Raw genomic sequence first — 14,847 nt, 5'->3', positions numbered from 1 at the left:
CTCAAAAAAAAAAAAAAAGCCGGGCACAGTGGCTCACGCCTGTAATCCCAGCACTTTGGGAGGCTGAGGTGGGCAGATCACAAGGTCAGGAGATCGAGACCATCCTGGGTAACGCAGTGAAACCCTGTCTCTACTAAAAATACAAAAAAAAATTAGCCAGGTGTGGTGGCAGGCACCTCCAGCTACTCAGGAGGCTGAGGCAGGAGAATGGCGTGAACCTGGGAGGCGGAGCTTGCAGTGAGCCAAGATCGCACTGCTACACTCCAGCCTGGGCGACAGAGTGAGACTCTGTCTCAGAAAAAAAATAAAAACCTCACTGCTCCCCACGGGCACTTAGGGAACGCCCAGCCCGGCTCTGCACTGACCATTGCACTAGGTCCTCAGTTGGTCCCTGGGCTCTCAGTGACTCTGTCTAGGGCAGGAGTTTCCCACTGACTTTTCCCCAGCTGACATTTGACCCCTCCACAGTTGACGCTGGTGTCCCCAGGTATCTGGTGGCCCCTTGTCCAGCTCCCTTGGTCCCCTTGTGCCTTCCCTCCTCCTCTCTGTAATATCCGGGCTAGTCACCCAGGGCCCACCCAGCCCAAGGCCAGCCTGTGGGTGCCCCTGAGGCTGACATATTTCTCTCTGTGCCTGTAGAAGTCGGGGACTTCCTCTCCCTGGACCTGGGTGGCACCAACTTCAGGGTGATGCTGGTGAAGGTGGGAGAAGGTGAGGAGGGGCAGTGGAGTGTGAAGACCAAACACCAGATGTACTCCATCCCCGAGGACGCCATGACCGGCACTGCTGAGATGGTGAGCAGCACAGGGGCCGGGGCAGGGGGCCAAGGCCATGCAGGATCTCAGGGCCCAGCTAGTCCTGACAGGAGGTCCCACCCATCCACCAGGGGTGGGGAGAGCGGGGGCTGGAGGACCACCCAGCCTCAGAGGCAGCTGGAGGTCTGGGTGAACAGGACTGGCCAACATGTCCCCAAGTCCCACAGTCACCATCTGACCAGCACTGAGAGGGGAACGGGCTGAGGAGGGCTTAGTGGCAAGAGGAGCCCCAGCCAGTCACACTTTGTCCAGTTTACCAGAGGAAAAGCCAATGTGTAAGAACAGAAATGTGACCCGGCAGCCAGTGCACCCACCTCTCCAAGGGCCACCCCTCGCCCTCCACCAGCATGCACAGAAAGTGGGGTGACAGCAACACAATGTCGACCCAGGCAGCAAAGACCCCTGACCATGGGGAGGACTGGGGTACAGGGGATACAGAAGCAGAATGAGGCCTAGGGGGAGTTGGGCAAGGCCAGAGCCCCAGCTGCAGCCAAGCACGTGGCCAAGGCCAGTTCCTGGAGAGGCAGGGCTCTGAGGCAGGAGGCTGTCCGTGGTTGCCCATCCTCACACCCCTGCGGCTTGCTAGTCTGTCTATGGGCTGGGCGTGAATCAAGGCAGTGGGGATGATGTGGGGACTTCCCTGGCCCCAGCAGCCAGTGAGGAGCCTGGTCAGTCAGCAGAGCATTCAGCAGTACCCAATTCCGTGGAGAGGCCCGCGTGAGGGGAGTCAGGGCTGGCCTTCGGCAAGGATGGGTGGCCAGGACACCTGGAAGTAGGAAAGGAGACTCCAGGTGCTGGAGACAGAAATCAAGGATGTGCCTCCATCTGGAGCCTCAGGAACAGCCGGCCAGGCCTGAGATTGGACTTTACAAGGTTCAGCTGGGAGGGCTAGGCTGACAGAGCACAGCCGGGCCGGGGACCAGCCTGCCCTGTGTTGCCCTGTCCCGGGGGCCACTGTCAGCAGGTCTCTGGCATGGGGGAGGCTTAGGGCCTGAGCCCAACGAGCAGCAGCGGAAGAGGAGAGGGAAACTGCGGACAGGCCTGGCATTCAGTGGCCAGGAGGTGCAGTGTTCCCTGAGGAATAGCTTGGCATGAGGCCCTGGGGAGGGCTGCAGGCTGGCGCACCCCCCCATGCCAGATGGTGACCGTGGCGTGCATCTTCCAGCTCTTCGACTACATCTCCGAGTGCATCTCCGACTTCCTGGACAAGCATCAGATGAAGCACAAGAAGCTGCCCCTGGGCTTCACCTTCTCCTTTCCTGTGAGGCATGAAGACATCGATAAGGTGGGCCAGGTGGAGGGACAGAAAGGCAGATGAGGGGAGGCATAGGCGCCCCAGAGGAACTCTGCCTTCAAATGCAGCCCCCAATACCCTGTGCTCAGAAGGGAGATCTGAATTCAAATTGTGACCATGTCACCTGCCACCTCTAATGCTGTGGAAAAGAAGCATCACATTAGCTAATTCTGGCTCTGCACCCTGTGAGGCACCAGCTGTGATCACCCCACTCCAGTGGAAAGAGCAGCTGGCAGTGGAGTGGGGCTCAAACTCAGGCAGCCGGGCTCCGGGTCACCTGCAGGCCACGGTCATGTCACACTGCCTCTAGCTGAGTCAGAAATGTGAAGGAACTGCGATTCTACCCTCCCTGCAAGCTAGCAAGGTGGCCTGCCAGTTACATCTGTGCATGCACACACACACAGTCATCTCTGCACACACATAAAACATGAGACCTTTGGGTCAGGGAGAAAGCCAGTTCCTCACTCACAGCAGAAGCAGCAGCCAGAGCAACATCTCATGTGGTTTTCCCAGCCCCAGTCCCTACAGAGACACAGAGAGGCACAGGTGGCACCTGTGAATGCAGTGGGGTGCCTTGCAGGAAGGAAATCCTGATTTTACACTGAGCTGCTTCCTGCAGGCCCTGCCTTAACTCTGGGATGACGTCTCAGAGCTGTGCAGTACAACATTCTTAAATTGGCTGGGACTCAGCCCTGCAGAAATATGAGATATTCAAGCAGAATCGTTCTCAACACCTCTCAAAGCTATGGGGCTGCTCTGAGCCTGTTTTCTCAGCTGTAAAGTAGGGTGCATATGCTTGTGGCCCCAGGCAGGAGGTAGTGACAGGCCCTAGCACCCTGCCTCCAACATATGTCAAGCAGCCATGAGGCCTCCCTCTCCCCACAGGGCATCCTTCTCAACTGGACCAAGGGCTTCAAGGCCTCAGGAGCAGAAGGGAACAATGTCGTGGGGCTTCTGCGAGACGCCATCAAACGGAGAGGGGTGAGGGGGCACCTGTGCCTGCCGGGGGGCTGCCCTGGGTCACCCACCCCAGCACTGCCTGCCTTTCTCCTTGGCTCCCAGCACTGCAGCCTCTGTGCTTCTTGGCAGGACTTTGAAATGGATGTGGTGGCAATGGTGAATGACACAGTGGCCACGATGATCTCCTGCTACTACGAAGACCATCAGTGCGAGGTCGGCATGATTGTGGGTAAGGGCTCCTTGCACCCCTGCCCCTTCCAGACTGCCGAGTCGCCCCTGTGTACAACAGGCTTTACAGGGCCCTGTGGGGTGAGGACCAAAGTACTTAACAACCAGTGACGTCAGAGCAGAGCCTGGCGCTGGAGCCTGGGTGGTCTTGGGGTATCAAAATGGAAGCACCGTGTACAGTAGGAAGCATTTCAATACCGTGATGCCATATTCCTGCATCAGATGGTATGCCAGCTGCACATCCACCTTGCCCATCAGGATTATAATTAAAACACTTTATCTGGTAAATTGACCAACTGGACAGATTTGTCCAAGTGGAAGAGGATAAGCAAAAGTGGTGCCATTCCTACCCGAATGGTCTTTCTATGGGCCTGCCCCTGCCCCTGCCCCCACCCAAAGTGAAGGCAGGTACCAGGAAAGGGAGCAGCAGCCCGCCCCTCCCAACAGAGGGGTCTTCCACACCAACTCAGACGTTTCTCAGAAGTTCCGGAGGTCATTACAACGAGCCTTCACTGAGGAGCAATCCAATCAGATCAGGTATCTGCTGTGCACATGGGCGTGTGGTTCTATAATTCTCTACCATTCTCACCTTTCAGAAGGAACATTGTCTTTAAATCCAGCATCTAAATGTGAGCCCCAGCCCCCCTGCTGTGATCCCCCCAGCCCTTTCCACCCTCTCCTCCGGAGCTGCCTGGGGCTCCCCAAGGCACTTCCATATGAATTCCCACCAAGCCAAGCTGCAGCTGCTCGGCCCAGGCATAACCCCTCCTGGGGCAGAGGTGGCAAGGAGTGACCCACGGCTCACATCTGCCCCATATACACTCTTGACTCTGCTCAGTGTTTAAAAACATGCTTGTAACAATTACCAAGATCTGAAAATTAGGAGAATTCACATCAAAGTCTGGATTTCTGTTCGTTCATAAAAAACTAGAAGGCAGCCAGGCAAGGTGGCTCACGCCGGTAATCCCAACACTTTGGGAGGCTAAAGTAGGCGGATCACTTGAGGTCAGGAGTTGAAGACCAAAATTAGCTGGGTGTGATGGCACATGCCTGTAATCCCAAGTACTCAGGAGACTGAGGCAGGAGAATTGCTTGAACCCTGGAGGCAGAGGTTGCAGCGAGCCAAGATCACGCCACCACACTCCAGCCTGGGCGATGGAGTGAGTGAGACTCCGGCTCCAAATAAATAAATAAATAAAAACTGGAAGGCTAGGCATCAATGTGCCCTGATTCCTATGTGGCAGCTCGACTAACCAACATTTGAGTTGCTGTCCCTGACAGCTTTAGGGGTGTGCAGCCCACACTGTCATGCTAGCTTGAGACTCTGCTGTCACCAGTTTGAAACTATTAATAACTTGTGAACAAAAGACTCCATGTTGTCACTGCACAGGAGCCAGCAAATTACAAAATTCCACATCCGGTCTTGTCTACAGGAGCGTCTGGGCTGCTCCCAAGGGCCCACACCATGCCTTACTTTGGGTTGCCATGCAAACATGGCTCATGACAGAGAAGCTCAAATATGTGCATGGGCAGTGCCAGAAAACAAGGGTGGTGCATAGACAAAATAAAATGATAATGTACCACAACCATTTCTTTGATACACACAGTTTCTCTCAATCCTCTCAACCACCTAGGTAATAGGCAGGGAAGGTGTTATTGTTGCCTGTTAGGAAAGAGGACAGTCCAGAAAGCTGTCCCTAGCCACTGAAGCAACCCAGGTCTTCCAGCCTCAGGGAGACCCACCTTTCCATTGTTACAGGCAAAGCAGAGACAGGCATGGGGGAGCGGGAGAGGCGGGGCTCCTGTGGGCAGGAAACAGGCCGTACTCCAGGGTAGTGCAGCTCTTGCTGACAGTCCCCCTGCCAACCTCCATCCCAGGCACAGGCTGCAACGCCTGCTACATGGAGGAGATGCAGAATGTGGAGCTGGTGGAGGGGGACGAGGGCCGCATGTGCGTCAACACCGAATGGGGCGCCTTCGGGGACTCGGGCGAGCTGGACGAGTTCCTGCTGGAGTATGACCGCCTGGTGGACGAGAGCTCTGCAAACCCCGGTCAGCAGCTGTAAGGATGCCCCCCCTCCCCCACAGCCCAGGCCCTGGGCCGCTCTGGTGCAGCGGCAGATGGGAGCCGGGCCACTGCCGATAATGGGCTTGTTTTTAAACAACTCTGGGGAAAAGCAAACTGACAATCCTTTCATAAGCTCTATCCCTTCTGCTCAGTCATGACCTGCCCCTGTGAGAGATGAAGGGTTAGTCCCAGTTGTGATTTGATAAGCCCAGACCTCTCTCCTTCTGACAGGTGATCCTGCATGTCGAGGAGGCTCTGAGACGCCCCCAGTAAGGTTTCTGGGTTTAACCCCACATTCCCCAAAGTATGTATTTGGCCATATTCACAGAAAGAATATTAGTCTTTTGTGGAATGCTGCGGGTTGGCAGTCACAGCTTGGAAACCAACCCAGAGAGAGCTCATCATTAATCATGGCTATCACTTGTTAACCACCTACTGCGCCAGGCCTATGCTAATTATTTTATTAGCGTCCTCTCTGCCGCTCGCAGGCCTCTATTATTATAGGTCAGTAGTATTCCATTTATTTAAATTAAATACGGAAGGTCATAGATTAAGCAAGAAAGTGTTAGCAGCATGGTGCGTGCCTCCCACTGGGCACTAACCCTCCAAGCCTTAGTTTCCCCAACCATAAATGGCCGATGAACAGCAGCTCCGGATGCAGCTAAAGGACTGAAGCTCTAGGTCCCGTGCTCGGCGCAGGGCCCCCTGCAAGGAAGGTTTCGGAGGGACTGGATGGGGTCTTTGAACTATCTGTCTGTCCCTTCACTGCAGTGGGCCCAGGGGCTCCCGTGATTGAGCTGGACGTGCACGTTCCTAATCCCTGACGTTTCTAAACTCTGGCTCATTAACGAGGGAAAAACAGGAACCGGATGGGGGAGTGGGGATCACAGTGCCCCACGTGGCCGCCTCGTGACCTCAATGGGGAAAAGTGGGACGGTTCCCGGCTTCCACCTGCACGAGGGGCCCTCCCTCGTGCCTGCTGATGTAATGGAACTGCCCTGTGTCCAGGTATGAGAAGCTCATCGGTGGCAAGTACATGGGCGAGCTGGTGCGGCTCGTGCTGCTCAGGCTCGTGGACGAAAACCTGCTCTTCCACGGGGAGGCCTCCGAGCAGCTGCGCACACGCGGAGCCTTCGAGACGCGCTTCGTGTCGCAGGTGGAGAGGTGTGTGGAGGAGAAGGGCAGGTGCAAAGGGCAGGGGCTGGGGACGTCCAGTCCGGGCACTGCAGACTTGGTCTCAGGGAGAGGCTAAGTCCCAGGCCCGTGGCGCAGGGACAGGAAACTAGGGCCCGGGGCGGGATTCCGGGGCGTGGGCGGGGCCTGGGGCGGGGAGTGGGCGGGGCCCCAGGCTGGGCTCTGGAGGCGAGGGCGGGGCAGGGACTGGTCCAGGGGCAGGAGGTGGGGTCCAGACAGGGATGCCAGGAGCATGGTTGGGGGCGAACCCGCGTCCGGGCAGTGTCTCCATCCGTGAGTCCCCTCGGTGCTCCCTGCCCGCCATGGCGGTGCCCTCTGGATCCTGCTATGGCCTCACTTCCCTGACGGAGACCCTGGGCTTAGTTAGAGGGAGCAGTACTAACCAGGTTACTGCTGGTCCCTGGCGGAAATGCTTTGGCTGGTTGAGGTGAGCAGGATCGCCCCATTTCTCCAGAGAGGGGCCCTGGCTCAGCCAGGGAAAGAGGCCACCGCTGGGGGGACGGCTGGCAGGGGCCCCTCCCTGGAGAAGGAGAGGCCGCCGCTGGAGGGGGATGGACTGTCGGAGCCAACCTCAGCGACTGCCCTACCTCCTCCCGCCCCGCAGCGACACGGGCGACCGCAAGCAGATCTACAACATCCTGAGCACGCTGGGGCTACGACCCTCGGCCACTGACTGCGACATCGTGCGCCGCGCCTGCGAGAGCGTGTCTACACGTGCTGCACACATGTGCTCGGCAGGGCTGGCGGGCGTCATCAACCGCATGCGCGAGAGCCGCAGCGAGGACATAATGCGCATCACTGTGGGCGTGGATGGCTCCGTGTACAAGCTGCATCCCAGGTGAGCCCGCCGCGCCCTCTCCCTGGTAAAGTGGGGCCCAAAAAGCGCGTGCTCCAAGGTTCCTTGTGGCTCCCAAGCTCCAAGATTTTGTAATCCTCTTCTCGCCCCCCTTGGCCTACATTTGGGGGAAGGGTCGACTTCGTGCAGGATGCCCGGTAATGAATGTGGAGGATGGGCTGGGAGGAGGGACGGCAGCCCTGCTTCTCTTCTGCCCAGCTTCAAGGAGCGGTTCCACGCTAGCGTGCGCAGGCTGACGCCCAGCTGCGAGATCACCTTCATTGAGTCGGAGGAGGGCAGTGGCCGGGGCGCGGCCCTGGTCTCGGCGGTGGCCTGTAAGAAGGCCTGCATGCTGGGCCACTGACAGCAGTGACCGCCAGCACAGGGAGGATGCCACAGCCCCACAGCACCCAGGCTCCACGGGGAAGTGCTCCCTACACGTGCTCGCAGCCTGGCGGGGCAGGAGGCCTGGCCTTGTCAGGACCTGGGCTGCCTGCCATCCCGCTGGGGAACCGAGCGGGCCTCTTCCCTCAGTCATTCGGTGGGACAGCCCCAGGGCCCTAACAGGGGTGCGGCAGGAGCAGGGACAGAGACTCTGGAAGCCCCCACCTTTCTCACTGGAATCAACTTCCTAGAAGGGAGTTGCTCACTCAGGACTTTGTTGCATTTCCGCACTGTCAGAGCTGTTGGTGTCGCCTGGGCCCAGGCTCTGGGAGGGGGGTGCCCTCTGGATCCTGCTGTGGCCTCTCTTCCCTGGGAACTCATCCTGTGTGGGGAGGCAGCTCCAACAGCTTGACCAGACCTACACCTGGGCCAAAAGGGCAGCCAGGGGCTGGCTGCTCATCACCCAGTCCTGGCCATTTTCTTGCTTGGGGCTCAAGAGGCCCAGGGAGCAATGGGAGAGTGCTCCATGGAGGAGGTGTCCCAAGCTGCGAATACCCCCAGAGACCTTTTCTCTCCTGTACCCCCATCCCTGAGTGACTTGTGATTCTGGGATGGACCCTCACAGCAGGTGCAAGAGACAGAGCCCCCAAGCCCCTGCCCCAAGGGGCCCACAAAGGGGAGAAGGGCCAGCCCTGCATTTTCAGCTCCCGCAGCACTGGCTCAGGAAGAAACCCCAAGCAGCATTCAGCACACCCCAAGGGACCACCCCATCATATGACATGCCACCCTCTCCAAGCTCAACCTGAGACTGTGTGAGTTTTTTAATTAAAAATGTTAAAAGTTTTAAACATGGCCTGTCCACTGTTCTTTGACTTCTGTGCATAAGGACTGTGGGGACAATCTATAAAGAGTCAGCATCACATGCATGAAGATACTTCAGTATCTCGGCCATGCCCTGCAGACAGCTCCTTCCAGCCAGCCGTGCCCAGGGGAGTGTGAGGAGTGACAGACCAGGCTGTAGGAACAGGAATGGGTATCATGGGGGATGGCAGAGTAGTGGACAATACACTGCCTGGCCGGTGCCCCTGCTTGCCTGCCTATGGAATGTGTGCAGAGAGAGTGCCAGGCCAGGTGCTGCTCTGGGGAAGTGGGGGAATGAAGCTGGTCCTGCTGCATGTCAGTCTCAGCACCGTGCTGTCCAGTCAGAGCCACTTAGGTTTGCCAGTGAGTGGGGGCCCAGATACATGTTGGATTTCTAAGGTCCCACCAGATGCTCCTGTTGGTGGAATGCCTATTTAGAGTTAGCCAAGCGTAGGCCTAATGCCATCTTTCTGCAGCATAAACACAGTGACATAGATACATATTTGTGTGATTTTCATGCACATTCATTTTTCAATGAGAGATACTACCAGCTAATCAGGAACAACTGTTTTGTTTCCTTCAGATCTTAACCCAAAGTTGTGATTTTGAAAAGTCATGTCCCCCTTCAGATTTCTTGTTATCTGCTACTTCTCACGTGGAATTGCTTTGGATCTTCTTAGTTCTCTTGAGTCTAAATTAGTCCTTATAAGTTAGTGCAAGCATCTGATTACTTTGTTATCATTACTGTTATGTTCGAGCATTCACATAGTGGAACACATTTTAATATCAATTGCTTTCTATTTCTCCTTTATATTACAGTTCAGGGTATTGTATTAATTCTTAAAATTCTATATGTAGGTAGGTTATATGTCTGAATTGAAATGGCTGAATTGAAATAGATAAAATGAATTTCTTTTCTAGATAAAAAAGGGAGTGTCATAAAACACTTGTTATGGGACAGTGTGATGGCTCATGCCTATAATCTCAGTGCTTTGAGAGGCCGAGGTGGAGGATTGCTTGAGGCCAAGAATTTGAGACCAGCCTGGGGCAACATAGCAAGACCCCACCTCTTTAAAAAAAAAAAGGGGGGGGGGGCTGCTGGGCGCGGTGGCTCACGTTTATAATCCCAGCACTTTGGGAGGCCGAAGCAGGTGGATAACAAGGTCAGGAGTTTGAGATCAGCCTGGCCAACATGGTGAAACCCCATCTCTACTAAAAATACAAAAAGTAGCCAGGCATGATGGCAGGCACCTGTAATCCCAGCTACTCGGGAGGCTGAGGCAAGAGAATTGCTTGAACCCGGGAGACGGAGGTTGCAGTGAGCAGATATCGCACCACTGCACTCCAGCCTGGGCAACAGAGCAAGACTCTGTCTCAAAAATGAATGAATGAATGAATGAATGAATGAATGAATGAATGAATGAATGAATTTAAAAAAGAAAAAAAAAACACCGGGCAGGGTGGTGTGCACCTGTAGTCCCAACTATTCCAGAGGTTGAGGCAGGAAGAAGCACTTGAGCCCAGGGGTTGTCTGCAGTGAGCTCTACTCATGCCTCTGCACTTCAGCCTGGGTGACAGAGCTCAGTGGCTCACATCTGTAATCCCAGCACTTTAGGAGGCTGAAGCAGGCAGATCGCCTAAGATCAGGAGTTCGAGACTGGCCTGGCCAACATGATAAAACCCTGTCTCTACTAAAAAAAAAAAAAAAAATTATAGATAGATAGATAGATAGATATAAATAAATTAGCTGGGTGTGGTGGTGCATGCCTGTAATCCCAGCTGCTTGGGAGGTTGAGGAACGAGAATCGCTTGAACCTGGGAGGCAGAGGTTGCAGTGAACTGAGAACACGCCACTGCACTCCAGCCTGTGCGAGAGTGAGACTCCATTTCAAAAAAAAGATTTAAGAAATTTAAAAGAAAACTCTTGTTATATAAAAAGAGTATTGGGTGTGACACATGAGAGCTCCTGCACTCTACCAGTCAGCTACTGACAGACATGGGCCTGGCTCCAGTGGAGGGGCAGCAGCCAGTGAGCCCAGCCTGGGGTGACCCACTCCTGCTGCCTCCAGGATGTCCCCTGTTTCCCCAGCCCCTCTGCTGTGCCCTTGGCCCCAGAAGCTGGCAAGACTGCTTCTCTGGAACAGCATCACGCAGGCCTGCCCATCGGCCCACTGTGCACCAGGCCTTCGTGCACTGTGCACCAGGCCTTCGCGGGATCCAGATGTCAACCAGGCTTGTTCAGGAGAGGCACAGAAGCCAGGAATACAAACACATCAGCCACCAGGCAAATGGAAAACGTGCCCCAGAAGCTCCCCGCTGAGGATGTTAGGGAGAGCTTTTTGAAGTAGTGTGGTTGAGATGGGGCTTGAGGAAGGTAAGGTTCCAAACAGCAGGGCAGACTGGGGACAAGGCAGACTGCATGGGAGGGCAGCTGATAGAGCTCCCTCACCCTCCAGAATTACCCCAAAGCCAAGCAAAATGTTGTGCTTGGGGTCACAGCTAGCTCGGGGATGCCTTCTGCCCCTTGGTCAGAGGGGCAAAAGGTCAGAGCCTAGGGTCACCAAAACCTCTGGGCAGCCCAGGGGGGTCTCAGGCCACAGACCATTCTCAGAACTACCCACTGCATTCCCAAGCCTGGGGGCGTCCCTGGACTGGCCCTCCCCAGCTGTCCTCTTGCACTGGTCAGGGTTCTGGCTGGACTGGCAAGGAGGGCTGGTCAGATATGGGAGTAACTGGATCCCTTCATCAGGACCTAGGGTGGTGAGAGCTTTGAGCCTGCTCTGCTCTGGGCAGACATTGCGCCTGGCCCTGCCAGGATGGATAGACAGCAGGATGTTACACGTTGAGGACATGAAGGTCATCAGGAATGTGGCTGGAATCTGTTAGGGCCTTCTTCCTCCCCCAGCCCAGGCTGGGGCTGCCAAGTTTGGTCCTGTCCTCTGTTCCTTTCCTTATTTGGAACTTCAGGTGATAAGCCTGAGACATAAAGAAGGCTGGGCCCTGCCACCATGACAGCAGCCACACCTCCGCAGAGAGAATGGTGAGTGCCTGCTGGGGAGGAAAGGCTGGCGATCTCCCAGGTGCTGGCCTTTAGGCTGGGGGAGCAGAGTTTTCTGTGCTTGCGTTTGGTTGAGGGTGGTCCCCAGGGAGAGGAAGAGGATCCTGGCCCTGGCTCTCCTGGGAATGCTCTGGGACGGTGCATGGCGGGTGGGGTGGGGAGACTTTGAGGAGGTGGGGAGAGGACCCCTCCCTACTCACGGTGTTGCAGGCCAGCAGGAAGGCGGGGACCCGGGGCAAGGTGGCGGCCACCAAGCAGGCCCAACGTGGTTCTTCCAACGTCTTTTCCATGTTTGAACAAGCCCAGATCCAGGAGTTCAAGGAAGTGAGTGCCCACTCCCAGCAGCCTCAGACCCCATCCCGGCCCGCCCAACCCCACCCCACATACACACCCCCCTTCTATCCTGACCTTGCCCCTCACACCACCCAGGCCTCTCCCCTGCCTCCCACCTTCCCTAGAGCTGGGATCTGCTCCCAACTGAAGGCCCCCATCCCACAGGCCTTCAGCTGTATCGACCAGAATCGTGATGGCATCATCTGCAAGGCAGACCTGAGGGAGACCTATTCCCAGCTGGGTGCGTGCATCCACCTCCCATCCAGCCCCACCCTGCACACTGTGGCCCCTGCCCTGAGCTGCTGGGTGGGTGGAAGTGGCTGGGGGGACAGCGCCCCACTCCCCTGCTTCCCCTCCTCCCCATCTCCTCACATTGCCCTTCCCCCCTTGTCACGCCTTCCTTCCACTTCACCTCCCCGACCCACAGCTGCCTCTGCCCCTCCAGTGCCTGTGGCCAAGATGGAGGGAGGGTGGCCTAGGCCCTTCTGGGGAACACCCAGGGTCCCGGTGTGTACCTCATGCCCCACCCCCACCAGGGAAGGTGAGTGTCCCAGAGGAGGAGCTGGACGCCATGCTGCAGGAGGGCAAGGGTCCCATCAACTTCACGGTCTTCCTCACGCTCTTTGGGGAGAAGCTCAATGGTGAGCCTGGGACAGAGCTGGGCACCCTTGGCCAGGCAGGGAGCCCGCACCCTGCCTGAACCCCACCTGAACCCTAACTGCACCCCATCTGGACCCACCTGGACTCTTCCTGGCCATGGCCCATTCTAAGCACCTCCTGTGCCCCAGAATCCCACGTGCATTGGTCACCCCAGTGCTGACTTGGGGCCAGGAAACGTGCCTTCAGCCCCCACCCCCAAATTCCAATCTCCCAGCCAGGCTGCCTGCCTCAGGAGGATGACCATTCCCAGCCCCACTGATCCTCGAGAAACACTTTATATTAGGGAATACCCCCACCTCTTCTGGGATGCGGGGGGCTCCTCATGCAGCCCAGTTCCTGCTAGGGGGGACCTGGGATGCTGGAGACATGGATGCTCACCTGGCTGCATCGGCCTCCCAGGGACAGACCCCGAGGAAGCCATCCTGAGTGCCTTCCGCATGTTTGACCCCAGCGGCAAAGGGGTGGTGAACAAGGAAGAGTAAGTGTGGGCCCAGCCAGATGAGGGGCATAGTGGTGGAAGCAGAGAGGGGGGTGAGGCCCCTTGTGAGGGGGGCTGCCTGTACTTTGCGGCCTTATACTACTCTTGGGGTGCGGCCAACCCTTCCCTATGCCATAAGAGCCTCTGTACCCACCTTCCCTGTGCAGCCACTCCCCCGCAGTCTCCTGCTCAGACCCTCCTCACTCCTCAGGTTCAAGCAGCTTCTCCTGACCCAGGCAGACAAGTTCTCTCCAGCTGAGGTGAGGCTGCCCAGCCCCTTCAATACCCATCCCCAGCACCTTCTCTGGGCCTCACCCATGACCCAGAGCCCAGTACCAGTGAGGCAGTTGCTGGAAGGGTGAGCCGGGGGCCTTTCTGGAGGAGGTGCCATCTCTGTTGAGACCTATAGGGTAAAGATGTGGAGTCAGAAAAGACAGCAGGTTGCGCCAGGCAGGGAGACTTTGCACAGACCCGGGGAAAGCAGATAGGGAGCAGTTTCGTATACTTGGGATGGGCCTGTGCCTGTGGCTGGAGGGGCGCCCTTTGCCCCTTGGCCCCCATTTGCACCGACCCCTCACTCTGCCCAGGAGTCAGCCAACAGAAAAACATTAACCCAGAGTCTGGGGTCTAGGGTTGAAAAGCTAAGGCACAAAGCACAGATGCAGGGGGCAGGCAGAAGGGCCACAGGACTCAGGTGAGGTCTCTGCCCGGCTGGGCCAGGAGCTAGGGGGCTACCTCTCACCAGCGCCCCCTGCAGGTGGAGCAGATGTTCGCCCTGACACCCATGGACCTGGCGGGGAACATTGACTACAAGTCACTGTGCTACATCATCACCCATGGAGACGAGAAAGAGGAATGAGGGGCAGGGCCAGGCCCACGGGGGCGGGGGGGGGGCACTTCAATAAACTCTGTTGCCAAATTGGAATTGCTGTGGTGTCTTTTCTGTGACAGATGGGCTGGGGACCAGCCAAGGGGGAATCCCAGGGTCCCAGTGCACACATCACCACAATCATGGCCACCATCTACCTCCTGGGAGCTGGCCCCTTGCCAGCTCACCTTGATTCACTCCCGTGCTGCCAAGTGAAGTGGGAACTATGATCATGCCTAGTTCACAGATGAGGACACTGAGGCCCAGAGAGTGTGAGCATCTCACCAAGGCCAGCCATCTAGAAGAGAGGGTGGGATTTACACCACCTCCACCAAGCCCAGGAATGAGCCACAAAGTGGGCACTGCCCAGCTACTTGGGGCTGTGCAGAGAAGAGGCTGCTTGCTGGGCACTCAGCAAACTCTGCCCAACAGCCTAGTGGGTGGGCAGTGGCCCTGGTACCCCCACACCCAACCACACAGCCTCCCCTGGCCCACTGCTCGCACCCCATCTCAATACACTGGCTTGGGTGCCTCCCTGCATGGGCCCTGCAGAGAGGTACCCATTTGAAACACAATCAGCTTCTCATTGCAATTACAGGCAAGGCACTAAGACACAAGGAACGTGGACACCGAAGGAGGGGCCAGGGAACATGCAAATTTTTAGAGGAAATGCCCAGAACCTGGCATCATGCCTCCTGAGCCCCTCATGTGCTGTGAGGGGTAAGAGAGTCAGACAGCTGGAGGGTAGAGAGATGACTTCTCAGGAGACAATAGTTAGTGCTCCCGTCACCCTTCATCTGAGAACACAGGA

At 56.7% G+C, this 14,847-nt stretch overlaps 2 protein-coding genes across 10 annotated transcripts in view; both read left to right on the top strand.

Moving 5' to 3' along the window:
• Positions 1-9,702, top strand: part of GCK (glucokinase) — a 46,574-nt gene extending 36,872 nt beyond the window's left edge. For 3 of the 6 annotated variants that reach the window (XM_023226424.1, XM_023226423.2, XM_023226425.2), the window contains 8 exons: positions 640-794; positions 1,981-2,100; positions 2,995-3,090; positions 3,199-3,298; positions 5,176-5,359; positions 6,374-6,529; positions 7,164-7,397; positions 7,614-8,626. In XM_023226424.1, the coding sequence (XP_023082192.1) occupies positions 640-794; positions 1,981-2,100; positions 2,995-3,090; positions 3,199-3,298; positions 5,176-5,359; positions 6,374-6,529; positions 7,164-7,397; positions 7,614-7,758 (1,190 nt within the window). In that variant the 3' untranslated portion in view covers positions 7,759-8,626. Of the gene's footprint in view, positions 1-639; positions 795-1,980; positions 2,101-2,994; positions 3,091-3,198; positions 3,299-5,175; positions 5,360-6,364; positions 6,530-6,768; positions 6,833-7,163; positions 7,398-7,613; positions 8,631-8,664 lie in introns of those variants that run through there. The other 3 variants (XM_023226426.1, XM_023226428.1, XM_023226427.1) reach the window with 3 other exon arrangements.
• A 1,916-nt stretch (positions 9,703-11,618) lies between these two features.
• On the top strand, positions 11,619-14,093 carry MYL7 (myosin light chain 7). Of its 4 annotated transcripts, none has more exons than XM_026456400.1 (7): positions 11,619-11,679; positions 11,908-12,021; positions 12,156-12,271; positions 12,567-12,671; positions 13,090-13,168; positions 13,380-13,428; positions 13,926-14,093. In XM_026456400.1, the coding sequence occupies exons 1-7, from the start codon at positions 11,648-11,650 to the stop codon at positions 14,025-14,027; spliced, it is 597 nt and encodes a 198-aa protein (XP_026312185.1). In that variant the 5' UTR covers positions 11,619-11,647; the 3' UTR covers positions 14,028-14,093. The 4 variants fall into 4 exon arrangements, with proteins under 4 accessions (XP_026312185.1, XP_023082165.1, XP_023082166.1 ...); XM_023226397.1 differs by having other exon boundaries at positions 11,656-11,679; positions 12,196-12,271; XM_023226395.1 differs by having other exon boundaries at positions 11,669-11,679; positions 12,127-12,271.
• The last annotated feature ends 754 nt before the right edge of the window (positions 14,094-14,847 follow it).

Source organism: Piliocolobus tephrosceles, chromosome 8 (genome assembly GCF_002776525.5).
Source record: "Piliocolobus tephrosceles isolate RC106 chromosome 8, ASM277652v3, whole genome shotgun sequence".
Lineage (NCBI taxonomy): Eukaryota > Metazoa > Chordata > Mammalia > Primates > Cercopithecidae > Piliocolobus > Piliocolobus tephrosceles.
The sequence above is the reverse complement of the archived record's forward strand: the minus strand, read 5'-3'. Positions and strand labels throughout refer to the sequence as shown.